At 40.6% G+C, this 13041-nt stretch overlaps 1 protein-coding gene across 1 annotated transcript in view; it reads right to left on the bottom strand.

The window, feature by feature from the left end:
- Window positions 1-2508: 2508 nt before the first annotated feature.
- The window catches only part of DPT (dermatopontin), a 31482-nt gene continuing 20949 nt past the window's right edge, over window positions 2509-13041 (bottom strand). The window contains exons 3-4 of the mRNA XM_051609817.1: window positions 9813-9920; window positions 2509-3904 (exon numbers count right to left, since the gene is read on the bottom strand). Coding sequence (XP_051465777.1) covers window positions 3838-3904; window positions 9813-9920 — 175 coding nt within the window. The 3' untranslated portion in view covers window positions 2509-3837. The remainder of the gene's footprint in view (window positions 3905-9812; window positions 9921-13041) is intronic.

Below are 13041 nucleotides of genomic sequence, written 5' to 3' on the forward strand. Positions count from 1 at the left end.
CAAAGGATTCAATGGCTGTGAGTCAAGGGTCAAGTTTAAGTTTTCCAAAGAGCCAACCAACTGGTCTTCTGTCAGCTCTTCTGCTTTGTCGTCTTCTGCAACAGACTGGTTTCCCTTCAGCTGTGTTGGCACCTCTCTGCTTAGGTGATGCCATGACTCCCTGCCAGGTTTATCTCCTGTTACAAAATCCTGAACACACTAGACTGTAAGAGGTTGAAAGGTCTCTCTTGATTATGTATGACATATACCTTGTTTCAACATGGCTGTGGGTTTGCAAGTTCTTTTTTTATTCAGTGCTGTATTTCTAAGTCTGATATATTTATCATTAGACTACTCTTTGATGTCCAGTAAAACTAATGCCAGCTCTCATTGTCAAGTGATGAAATAAGTATCTCAGCCTGCACTTAAAAAACACATTTCTAGGCTCAGCATTGTTGAGAAGTAATTTAAAAATACTTCTTGAAACACTTGAAAAATACTGAAAATGACAAATGTTGAAAAATATCAGAAGACTATACTGGAATAGAGTCTGCAAACTGAGAAATCACAATATATGAAAAAATAGAGCTGTCTTTTTTTTTTTTTTTTTTTTTTTTTTTTTTTTCCTAGAAGCCCCATGGTTTTTGAATGAACCCTGAGACTTGGGAGGAGGTGTAGTCAAGTCCTACTCTTTGGCTGTTTGGGGTTGAGAGATTTGTCTGTGTTTTCCTCAATTATCCTGTTCTTTTCCTCAAACCTCTCTTTGAGACGAATGGATCAAAGGGAGGATGTGAGATTGGCTTAGTACCAGTCTTCACTGAGTTTCAGGTTAAAGGAGACCCACACAGGAAGGCAGTATTGGCATTTCTCTTCTGCAGCCAGTCCATCCCTCACTACCTCACTTTCTTCACCTTTTTTATTTAGAGTTAGAAAAGCTCAGAATGTTCTCCTTGAATTTTTGAAGTTGGCTGCATTTCTCTTTGTGAATGCAAAGATTGCCCTGTCCTAGTTCATATAAAAAATCACTGACAATGCTGACAGTGTGCCATCTGCAGCCTTTGTGGCATGACTGGGACATTGCTCAGCATTTATGAAAGAAAACATTTCTCTCAGATGTTTGAATTAAATCCATACTGTTGTTATTTATTAAATAAATAAGGCTTTATTTCCTGATGTTTGCTTCATTCAAAAATAAGGGTTTCTTTAAAATGTAAGGCATATGTGGAACTGCAGAAATGCATGGGCTCTGTGGTGGCTCTCAGATGACGTGTGACTTTTGCTTTGTATAGTTCAAGTGTAGGTGGGGTGCTTCTGCGCCGCAGAATATGTGAGGATGAAGAAGTGCTGTGGGCTCCCTGCACTGGGCAGCTGTGCTCAGTTGCACTTGATCTGAATAGTCACAACTCTGTTCCTCTACCTGCAATGGCATCTGGTTTGTGTTAGCACAAGTGAAAGGTGGTTCAGGTTTGGTAATATGTCCTAAGCAGGTTGAAAGGCTCTCTTTTCCAGAATGGCTTTAGGAGAGTCAATGCAGGCTTGATCAGGTTTTGGAGCCAGTGAACATTTGCAGGGTAGGCTTGTCATCGCCTTGCTCTGTACTGAGGAATTTGGGCTGGAACCTTATCAGCCTTATCCAGTGTCTTCCCACACAAAGATTACCTAAGTAGTGAAACTGGATGCTGCAACTTAGATAAAAACTTAGATAAAAACTAAATTCAGTTCCTAGCTTTGCTAACTAGCTGTCCTAGGACTTCACAGGAACTATTCTTTCCCTGCCTCAGTTCTGCTTTTTATATTTTTTTGGTCCACATCCAAATTTCTGCTTTCTCCCAAGATACATTCTGTTTTCCACCCACACCTTTCTTCATCTGAGAATTATTTAACTTCCTGAAGAGGAGTCTTTTGCAATGAATCCTATGCAGATTGCACTGCTGGGGTGGAGCTGGGTATAATAGCATGGGTGGAAGGAAGTGTTTGGGACAGGGGTGAGGGAGAAAAGTTGCACGTGGGACAATATGACACAGCAGCTCCGGTGGGCAAGAGAGCAGAACTGCTCCGTTCCATGGTTCTAAATCAGCCTAAACTGATCTTGCACTGACTCCTCAGAAGCCTCCATAAGTCTATGGTTTGCACACAGAATGGAGAGCAGCTTAAATAGTCAAGACAAAGTTGTGTGGGAGATGGGTATCCCTTGAGAGCTGATGTTCCCAGATGTGACCTTTCTATGTCTAATTACAGCACCTGACCTTTTCCATTGACTTCCTGGTGTGAGTGCCTTCTACTCCGGTGCTCTCCTGTTTGGAGCCCTCTTGGCTTCCTTTGTTTCTCTACCTGTCAGCTAACAAGCTTCTCCAGCTTCCCTAGGCCCATCGATTTCTCTTTCCCACTGTTACTTACATATCTCAGCAACAGACTCTCGTGGAAACTCCCTAATCATCATTATGGTCTCTGAGAATGGCAGATGGTTTCTTTGTGTGCAAATGAATAAGCTAGTGTAAGTTTAATCAAGAAAGAACAGGGCTACAGCAGTGCAAAACCTATTATTCTTTTATTGGACAAGTGTAGTTTTAATGCTCACACTTGAGGGTATGCTATTGAATATGTTAAAAATGCTTGAAATGTGGAAGCTGACTGGAAACTGTTTCCTGTGAAGCTTTGCAACCTTAAATTGGTACATGGGATCATTGTGGCCCTTCAGCCAGAACTGTCAAAGCCACTAAATTTACTGTTGACTTCATCAGCTGAGAAACCGAGCCCGAAGTTCCGGTTTGTTCAAGACCAAAAAATCCTCAAATGCTTCTGGTAGAGATCAGTAGAAGTATTTGTTTTTGTTGAATTACAGCTGCACAAGTGCTGTGCAGGCTCAAAACATGGTCAGCTTATCCTTTACAAGGAATGAGATCTGCAAGTTGGATGAACTGAGGTCACCTAAGGCATTGGCTTTATTTGTCTGTTCTAAGCCAAGAATATATTACCAAGGGCAGATGAATGTTGTACAGGCACCCACAGTGGAAACCAAATCCACCTGAAAACTGCAGTATACATATTTACTGAGAGTGTGAGTAGCCCAAACTACTCCTGGATTTGCCCAGAGCGGAGCTCCTGGGTGGCTGTGTAATTAGAGACTTTGAAGACAAGATAAAAGAGCCTCTCATTAAAGCTGGTTTAGGATTCTGTTTTTATTGATGGATCTACTCTCTTTTTATTCAGGCATTGATGTCTTCCAGTGTTGTAAATACCTGGAATTCCCCTGTGCAGGCAGACCCTTTTTGCAATGGAGTTATGCAGAGGGCTGTAACAAGCCATGCCAGATGCAGTGTGTCAGAAGCCTCCTGGTGCTGCTTTCAGCACACTTTCAGCTGCTTTCAGCTACTGGATGTTGAGAAGCTGGTAGGGAGTGCTGAGTTGGTTCCAAGTACTGACAGAAAAGTCTAGTGGTTTTTGGAAAGCTTGTAGCAAGTGTGTTCCACCTAACTGGGAGTCACTATGCTGGGAAGCAGTTTATACAAGTATGCTATGTGAAAGGAAGTTGTACGTGTTCAGAATATATGTATGTATAAAAAAGGTAAATGCATATGCCCTAAACTTGTGTATCATAAATGTGTATGTCATAAGGAATTTAAGTTGGGGGATACAACTGCCAGTGTAGCTTGAAGGAATCCTCCAAAATCGCTGTTGCAAGCATATGTGCTGACAATTTATTTAATAGCTCCAGAGGGAAAGAATTGTATTTTCAGCAGAAAGCTGCCGAGTTTTGGTACAATTTTTGTGAGGCTAATTGCCCTTCTCCAATAATTACTGACCCCCATCCTACCCTGTCCTTTCCCCAGCGTTCCAAGTTTGGTACTCTCCATCTTTTTAAACATTTTGAAATGGGCAGTCATAGTCTGTCATCCTGCAGACAATGAATTTCCACTGACGATCCCTGCATGGAAGAGAGACAACACAAATATATTAGTGAGCCAGAACTGCAGAGGATAAGACTATACAAGTAAGAATAACTTGACACATCTGTCTGCCATTAGCTGACTTTCCTCTGAGTGCTTTCTGGTTTTGTGGGCTGGAAGGAGATAAAATGTGTCTGATAGTTATAATTCTTTCACACTCCCTTACAAAGTAAGAAAATCAGTTCTCTGAGTAATTAGGTCTCTGAGTATCCTTCAGAAGACAATGACTCTTGATGGTAATAAATCCTAAATTTACTTTAATTTAGTGACCTTGAGGAAAAGGATAGATCTGTCAAAAGTTATTGTCATGTGTTATATTGCTCAGGAATTTGTACAAAGCAAAATACGTGGGTGATTTGCAAGCTATTATTAAGTAGGAAGTTACCCACACAGCAAAATACTCTTCCTTCCTTCCTTCCTTCCTTCCTTCCTTCCTTCCTTCCTTCCTTCCTTCCTTCCTTCCTTCCTTCCTTCCTTCCTTCCTTCCTTCCTTCCTTCCTTCCTTCCTTCCTTCCTTCCTTCCTTCCTTCCTTCCTTCCTTCCTTCCTTCCTTCCTTCCTTCCTTCCTTCCTTCCTTCCTTCCTTCCTTTCCAACTACTTCTAGCCTAGTGTCTTTCATTAAAGATGTGAAGAAATCAATATTGAGAGAAAGTAAATTAATTTCTCATCCTTGATCTTCACAAGTCACATGTGAGGTAGAGAAATGTTTATGGGTATCAGGAGCATTTATGCTCTTCTTGGTTTGTAAGTAATTTTATGTCTGTATTCTCAGGAGAGTGGTACAACACCTACTAACAATTTTTAATAGGAAACACGGCTGGAGCAGCAGGGTTCAACAGCAGCAGCCAGTTATTCAGTGTCCAGTAGCTGCAACAGGCTGAAAATCTCCACCTTAGCTTATTGTAGGTTAGATTTTCCCTTGGCAAAAAAAGCATGAGTTCAGAGGATCAAATCCTGTTCTGCTGTGAAGCAAATGTTCAATTTAGGCTGCTTGGTACTGGCTAACAGGAGTTTAGATCTAAAGTAAAGTCCTTGCAAATGGCAGCTGTCATTTTAAATCGATTATGGGTAGCACTCCAAGAGCTTTCTGAAAGTTTGAAAGAATCCAGCTTCCTGAACCTGATGACAGGTAATGCTGCTGGAGTGGTTCAATAGGAGCTTGCTTTACAAGACCCTTGCACAGTCCTGAAGTTCTGGTGGGCAGCTCCAAAGAGCAAGGAAACTGATACAGAACCTGCTGTTTCTTGGGGTTTTGCTGAGACCTCTAAGCCCAGATTTTGGTATTAATTGCTCTTATATGGTTTCATTGACTGGGTGACTCTATCCTGGAGTAAGATTAATTTTACTCTTAAGATCTGTGCAGGTATAAAGCATCTTATTTTGCCTTTTATTAACTGAGATTTTTTGATTGGAAATACACTGTTTACTCAGTTTATGCTGAGTGTCGTTGATGAGTCTGATACTCATCAGCAAGTCTACATTTAGTTATATAGTGTGGGGGTTTTTTTGTTTTATTAGATGGTTTCTAATTGTAATTGCCTCATAAAACTGTTACCAAAGATTAATTAAATGAAAGATTAATTTTTAAATTTATTTAGGAAGTCCTCATTTGGACTATGTGCATGTGCTTCAAAGACAGTTACACTTTTTGGTCACTAATCTACCCAGAGACCAAAAAAAAAAACAAACCCAGAAAAGGATGATTTGTGAAACAGGGTGATATTTGTCAAGATTAAGATCTGCTAAACTAACACCCATTGTCAGAGAGACCTTTAGCCCAAAAGCTGAGGTAATTTTTCTGAATCAGGATATTGTAAAGTTAAAAGTCAAGTTATTTAAACCAAATGATTTTAGTTACCTGAATTAGTAACATGCTTTAAAACATAATTATTTCTGAAGTAGTAATTTAAGCTTGAACTTGCAGACACTTCAGCATGTATGCACATAGTTGATGGCCATCAGGTTTATGCATTTAGTGTCTGACCTTCTTTTGCATTACTGGTGTTTTAAGTTAAGCATATACATCCAACTTTTCAGGATGCAGGCAGTTAATATGTACCATTGGTGCAGTTTGTTTAATTCAATAGTTATCCATCTGCTAGATTTTGTAGATCCCTTACAAGTTTTCCAGTGGGGATGCAAAACCTGTCAGGAATTGCCCTATGTGGAATACTCCAGAACACATATGAACTTGCCTTTGGATATTTTTATCACCAGTTTATAGGTCCCTTCCAAATTGCTCATTTTGTGCATTTTCCTTGGCTTGAGGAGTAAATATTGAATTTTTAGTTTTATTTGCCAGCTGTTGTCTGTCCAATTGAAGTTGTTGATGTTATAGGGAAAATATCTTTTATCTCCAAATATTGCTGAATAATCTGTTTCCAATTCCATTAATAAATTCTGTGAATTCTTATTCATATTGAATTTGAAAAAGTTCTCTTTCTGCAGAATCACAGAATTGTTTTGGTCGATCCCATTCAGCCTTATAGCCTAGTGCTGTCTAAATGGTGTAGCAGGTCACTAAACATTTCCCCTTGGATTACGGGGGCTCCATTCTGCTCCCCATCCCTGTTCTCCAGCTCAGGGGGCTGGGTACCTGGAGAACAACTGGTCTTACTGCTAAAGGCTGAAGCAAAGAAGGCATTAAGCACCTCGGCCTTCTCCTCATCCTTTGTCACTGTTTCCCCGCACATCTAATAAAGGATGGACATTCTCCTTAGTCTTCCTTTCGTTGCAAATACATTTATAAAAACCTTTTTTTCAATTTGTCTTTTACTGCAATATACAGATTAAGTTCTAGTTGGGTTTTGGCCCTTCTAATTTTCTCCCTGCATAGCCTAACAACATCTTTGTAAGTCCCCCTGCATTGCCTGTCCCTTCTTCCAAAGGCCATAAGTTTCACATGAAACTTCTTACAGACATAAAATACCCTGTAATTAAGCTCAGCTGAGCTTGATGGATGAGCTTGTCCAGGCATTTCAAATGTACTTACTGCTGGGTTATCTGGGTGTTGATCTGTCTTTTAGTAATGATGTCTGAGTGGTTAAGAAATTACTGGTTCTTCAGATCACCCAAATAAGTGGAGCAGAGGACAGTTTTTGTAAAAGAAATGAGCTTATGACAGTGTGCATGTGCTATTTTTATACTATGCAGTGAAGGGCAAACTGTGGCACCTACCAAGCACATTTGGCAATCCCCACCTCCCTGTCCAAGCTACTCACTGCTGTGAGATTGGAGACCATAGCCACCTAACAAATCTCCACAAGGCAGCCATGTCATCATTACTTTGCATGTTTCAGAGTTCAGGCTGAAGTTATTTCAAAATATTTTTTATTTATTTATTTTGGAAAACTATTTTGCCAAGGGTTTACAATGTGCATGCTTGTGTGGGCAGTTTGTTGTTTACAGCCTGCTTCACATGTCCCATGTCTGTCTCTGAAACTTAACTGTATCAGTCTGTCTAACATTTGCCTTTCCGTGCAAATGTTCCCTTAACTTTTGTCCATAGGTCATCCTGTACGTATCAGTGTTACCACTATGCTCCCAAATGTGCTCCCAGAGATACTTCAAACCTCTAATTCTTTCCAGCTGGTTTTGTTTTGCTTTATAGACAATTGTTTTCTCCTTTTGACCCATTTAAAATGGGCTGGAGAATGGAAGTATTAGCCACTTCTAAAATCTGTTCTCCACAAACAAGCACTTAAAACCTCTGGTGAAGAAGAGCATCTCCTTTATTCAGACCTAATACAGAGGCATGGAAACTCAGAGTGGTTAGAGAAGAGAAGGTCAGGATGCTACCTTTTTAAACTTTCTACAGCTTTTGCCACAGGCATCACATGCTCTCTCAAATATCTGTGCATCATCAGTGACCCCAGTGATGCAAGGGCTTAGGCAGTAGGAAGGGAGGACATGATTACTGCAAGTTTATTAAAAAAGTCTAAAAATACCTAACTCTTTGAAGTAATTGGGAAAGCTTACACTAAAATAACTTCAAAGGCTATTTTTGTGCCTCTTGTTAGCTCAAGAACATTGCCCATCATGGGCTGGATATTATGGACACAAGTTTAACATGTTTGAAAATTAAAAGTAATCTCAAAATCTACAGCATGTTTACACAGACAAGCTGCACATGTGCGTGCTGCTGGCAGACTGGTCTGGGAATAGCTTTTACCTGCTTTTTAGTGTATACCACTCAGGAGAGTTACTTTGCAAATCTGAATTATGAACTCATGCAGTGGGCATTTTATTTTTTTTGCTTCTTACGCAAGGCAACACAAGTTGGCTTTAGTCATTCTGGAAGCTGCAGGCCAGAAAATTCATTGACACAGAAGTTTCTTATATTGCAATTCATAAAATGTTTTCTCTTTTTTTTACCTGCTACTATTGCAGGTTCATCTGTGGTGTCACATCAGTGGTAGGACTAAGGTGCTGGTGGTCCCCTAACCTGTGAAGACGTTTAACTCCTGATGTACCATCCCTGTGGTGCTGCCTTCAGCCCTGGCCTGTCTCCCCACTGCCACCATGTTCTGAAGGCTGTATCAAGCCTTCACCAGTCACAGACAAAAATCTTCTCAGAAGCACTGATTATCTCAACTGCTCTTTTCCAGGCTTGTCCTTGTGATTCCTGATTTTTACTCTGGTCTCCATCCAATGGAGATTGGAATTCAGCTGAAGGGGGTGCACTGTCTGCTTTATCTCCCCGGTTCGCTGCCCTGACCGTGAGGAACAAGCACTGGGGAATATTTAAGAACAGGAATGTCCCTTGCAACCTTGTAAATTCTTTCTCCAAAGGGGTGGATATCAATTAACTGTGAAAGTTGTGCTTCTGCTTGTAGGAATAATTTGCAGATGAATTCCATTTGTTAATAAACAGGCTAATGATTTTTAGCTAGAAAATTAGTTATGGTCCTGCAGCAGTTTGACAGTGTGTTATAATTTCTTCGTATTTTAAGTAATCTTTTGGCCGAGGGGATCCCTAGTCCAGCCCAGCAAGCTGAGAGAGTCATAGTGACAGAAGCACCTCAGCTCCTTGGAGTTTTACTACGGACAGTCTGAAATGTTGGTGTGTTTAAACTCCTCCTTCTCTCTTCCCTCCTCCCATTCCCTGTGGCAACAATAGGCCGGTGCATGGCAGCTTGCCTTGCTGTCTGTGCTGTGTGTGACAACTAATGCTTTAATATACTGGGATGATGTGTATGATAAAAAACAGCAGTAAAGAGTTGACAGTTGATGTGTTAGAGGTCAGCTTGAGCGGAAAGAATGAAGATCCAGCTACAACTTCATGAGCCATAGAGCCTCATAGGGCCTGGTCAAGAAAAGGAAGTGAACTCATTATCTGGAAAGGGGTCAGTGTGCACTGCATTTTCTTAATTCCCAGTGTGGCCTCAAATCTGTTAGAATTGTGTTGCAATGGTTTGGGCAGTTTACAGCATTCAGATTGTAATTTGAATGGTATGGTCTTTGCATGCTGGCAGATTCCTCACTTCTCTGTGAAGTGGGCCAAAATAGTCCCTCATCCCCTGAAAGGACAGAGTTCCAGGCTGAGTTAGTACTGGGTTACATAAAAAATGCTCTGACTAGAGGTAGGTGAGAAACAATATTGATTATATTGAAGTTTTGTGGAGTTCAGATTTAGCCAAGCCTACCATTGCTATGTTTTTCACTACTCAGGTGGACCTGACACATGATACCTTTGTGTATGAAGATGCCTTTTCCTGATATACCACCCTGCACAATTAACCACATGCACAGTGAACTTTGGTCCTCAGAGGTACTAGCCTGATGCTGAGTATCACAGCAGATGATGTGTAGCCATGCACTGTTTGGGAGACATAGAAAAGGAAAACTTTATTTTTTAATTTCTAGTGAAGCAGATTAAAAGCAAACCTGTCCACAGCAGAGAATGTTGTGGTTGCCCCACGGATGTAGTAGTCGTAAGTGTACATCATCATGTCCATATCTTCTCCATAGTGTCCAGGATATTCTGTTGTTAACCTTTATGTTAAGGAAAAAAGATAAAATAATTTACCGTCTTATAGAACAGTCCCAGCTGACTAAATGCAACTCAAATGGTAGATGTTTACTGTTTCTTTGAAAGTTCTTGCTTTTTAGTAGCACCACAAGATGCAGTCTGACCAGTAAGACTGCATTTCTCTTCTATGCAACTAATTCATGTAGCTATTTGAATAAATATCAGTAAGTTTAGAACTGTTGAGAGCGAGTTGGAGTACTATATGTGTATACATCTGGAGCTCTGGGATAAAAGCAGCCTGATCAAACATGTAAAGCTTGTCTACTACTTATGTCTGTCTTGCAGGGATTTGCTTTGGCCTCTTGTCAGTATGTTTGGCTTGCTACTGTAGAGTTCTGTAAATGTTGCCAAGTCAAATAGCTACAAGCATTTATCCATTTCTGAATTATATTAATGTAGCAATGAACCCATTCCTCTTTGGCCTTTCTACTTTCTACTAGTTTATAATGTAGGAGTATTGGCCTGGACAATACTTATGCAGTGAATTTTATGTAAGAAGCTCAAAGTGCTTCTGTATTTGTTGGTCAAATAGTGGTCACTGCTTCTTTGGGAAATAGGCAAGTAATAGTTTCCTTGGTTTTACAGACATTTTACAAATAATGAACAGATGCAGGAAGGGGCTGGGACCTTGACCAGCACTTTATGTCAACATGATGTTAGAGGTCAGGAATGGAAACCTGGCACTCAGCCCTTCCCTGTGTTGCACCACTTTAGGTGGGAGTTGCTAGTGGAGTTGTGTCAGCTTCAGTCTGAAGCAGCACAGGGAAGAATGAGGTTCCCTGTAAGGGAGATGCTGTTCCCATGGATCAGAAGAGCTCAACTCCTACTGAGACTAAGAAAGTTAGAATACCTTTACAGAAATGATGACAGCTGGTTTTCTGACTTAATTCAACCCAGCAGCAGTATTTGAATGATGCTTGAAGGTGATCCTAGCACATCCCTGACAAGCACTTGTGTGCATGTTTGCTTTTTGTTAAACCAGTGGGGTTTGAACACAAGCTTAAATATTTCACTCACTAGGAATATAATTATTGGGGTGTTTTCAAGTTTATAAAATGAAATGTTTTGAAGGCATTGAAACCCAAACCAATGACTGTTGGAATACTCAGGAACTGAAAATTTACATGAAAACTGAATATCATCACCTGAATGTGTTTCTGTCAAACAATGACAAACCTAATTTATCTGTTATTTAATTGAAGGCTGATGTAATAGTTTTTGTTTCAGGACACTTCCCCTTGTGCTCCCAAATATATATTTGTTTGTCAGTGTCAGACAGTTTAGAGCTCAGATTTGAATACTTTTTTTTACCTAGACAATCTATTACTTGAATCCCTAATACACCTTTATGGCCCCATGACAGAACCTTAACCTGAACATAAGGCAGTTCTTCAGTCCTGTCAACTTGCTGGGAGCCCTTCATTTGCAAAGACATGCTTCCAGGGCCCTGTACTCTATGCCCAGAGCAGTAATGGGAGCTAGAGTATGTGTCACAAGGCCTGACCCCTGCTACCTGGTCTGTATTTTATCAGTTTTCTTTAAAAAGAAATTAAGGCCTTGAGGAGAACTTTTTTGCTTGTCTGAGTCACCCATCAGTGAAGCTATGGATCTGAGTCTGGGAGCTTGAGATCTGGATCCATAGCCAATGGCCAAGAGAAGCTGGGGTTGCTCCTTTGCTGTTACATTATCAATACCAGAGAATGTTTCTGGGCACTATAATTCAGTTGCCTAGATGTGTGAATTATTAGAACAATCCCTGGGACAGTCATAGCCAGAGCAACTAGCATGGTCTCACTAGTTACCTCAGAGACAGTCTGTGAGTTAGCACCATGGTAAGTACCACTCCTAATAGGCAGAATGTAGACACCCTGTTTTGGAGTGTAAGAAGATTAGTATTGTGGCTGCTTCCTCTTCTAGACGAGTCCTCATATTTAGTTTACTGATTTGTATCCTGAATGTCTGATAGAGCATTTTCAAAGATTCCTGAGCCACAACAGGTTTTCAAAACACTTGGCATGAATACCACCTATAGACCAGTATTTCTTCTTGCCTTCTCCCATCAGCTCTAGGTTTTACGGATTTTTTGGGCTGCTATGATGAGAAAACACTAAGACATGTATTTATATATGTTCCACGAAATGTTTCATAACATCTGTTTGGCATTCAGCAAGGAAAATGTTCTGTAATCTTGACCAGCAGTATGTGCTGGGCAGACAAAACTGCAAAATACAAGGTTAAAAAGCTGCTTTCAGCTCTACTCTGAGACAGAGCTGGGAGTCAGTTCTTTGAACTTGTTTCATAAGCCTTTAAGTTGGAAAGTAAATCAGATTACAAGCTCCTGAGTTACTGCGAAGGGTCTCACAAACATTTTACAGAAGCAGGCAGTGTTATTCTGAAGTGAATGGATGCAGTAGACAGCCTTTATTTAGCTTCCCTCTCTTTTCTTTCTGTCTACTGTCATCACCCCCTACCACTCTACAAAGTCATCTTGTTGTCTTTCGGCCTCTAAAAGCTTGTCCACCAAGAAATGTTTGAAAAGCAAGTATATGCAATTAGCAAACGTTAATTATATGAGGGCTTGAGCCACTCTGAAGTTTGTCTTGTTACATAGACAGATGCCTACTGACTCCTTTTGTTCTGGGGAGAAAAGTTATAAATAGTGCTATGACAACAATGTTTGAGTTCACTTGAGTCCGTGTGGTCTGTCTAATTCAGTTCTCTTTGATGTGTGCTGTACTCATTTATGAAACTGTTCCCTTAAGCCCATGCATCTCAAGGTCATCTGGACTGCATTGTATCCTTTAGAAGGAAGTGCAATTGGCTGTCCATATAGCAGGGCTCTGTGGTGTTACCCAGCCCTTCTCTCTTGTCCCCATAGTTAGAATCCTGGGAATAACTTGCACAAAATGTATCTGCACTGAGACATGCTGTAGTGTTTAATGCATTAGGGATATTCAGTACTTGTTTTTCTTTTCATGGAGGGGAGAATGATCATTTACCTTAGTGTTCTGGTTTGGTGGGTTTTTGGTGGCTCCGGTAAAAAGCTGAGGAGCTCCCCCTGCTCCAAAACCAGCCAAGGAGCCA

This window comes from Apus apus, chromosome 1 (assembly GCF_020740795.1).
Source record: "Apus apus isolate bApuApu2 chromosome 1, bApuApu2.pri.cur, whole genome shotgun sequence".
In the NCBI taxonomy this organism is placed as follows: Eukaryota; Metazoa; Chordata; class Aves; order Apodiformes; family Apodidae; genus Apus; species Apus apus.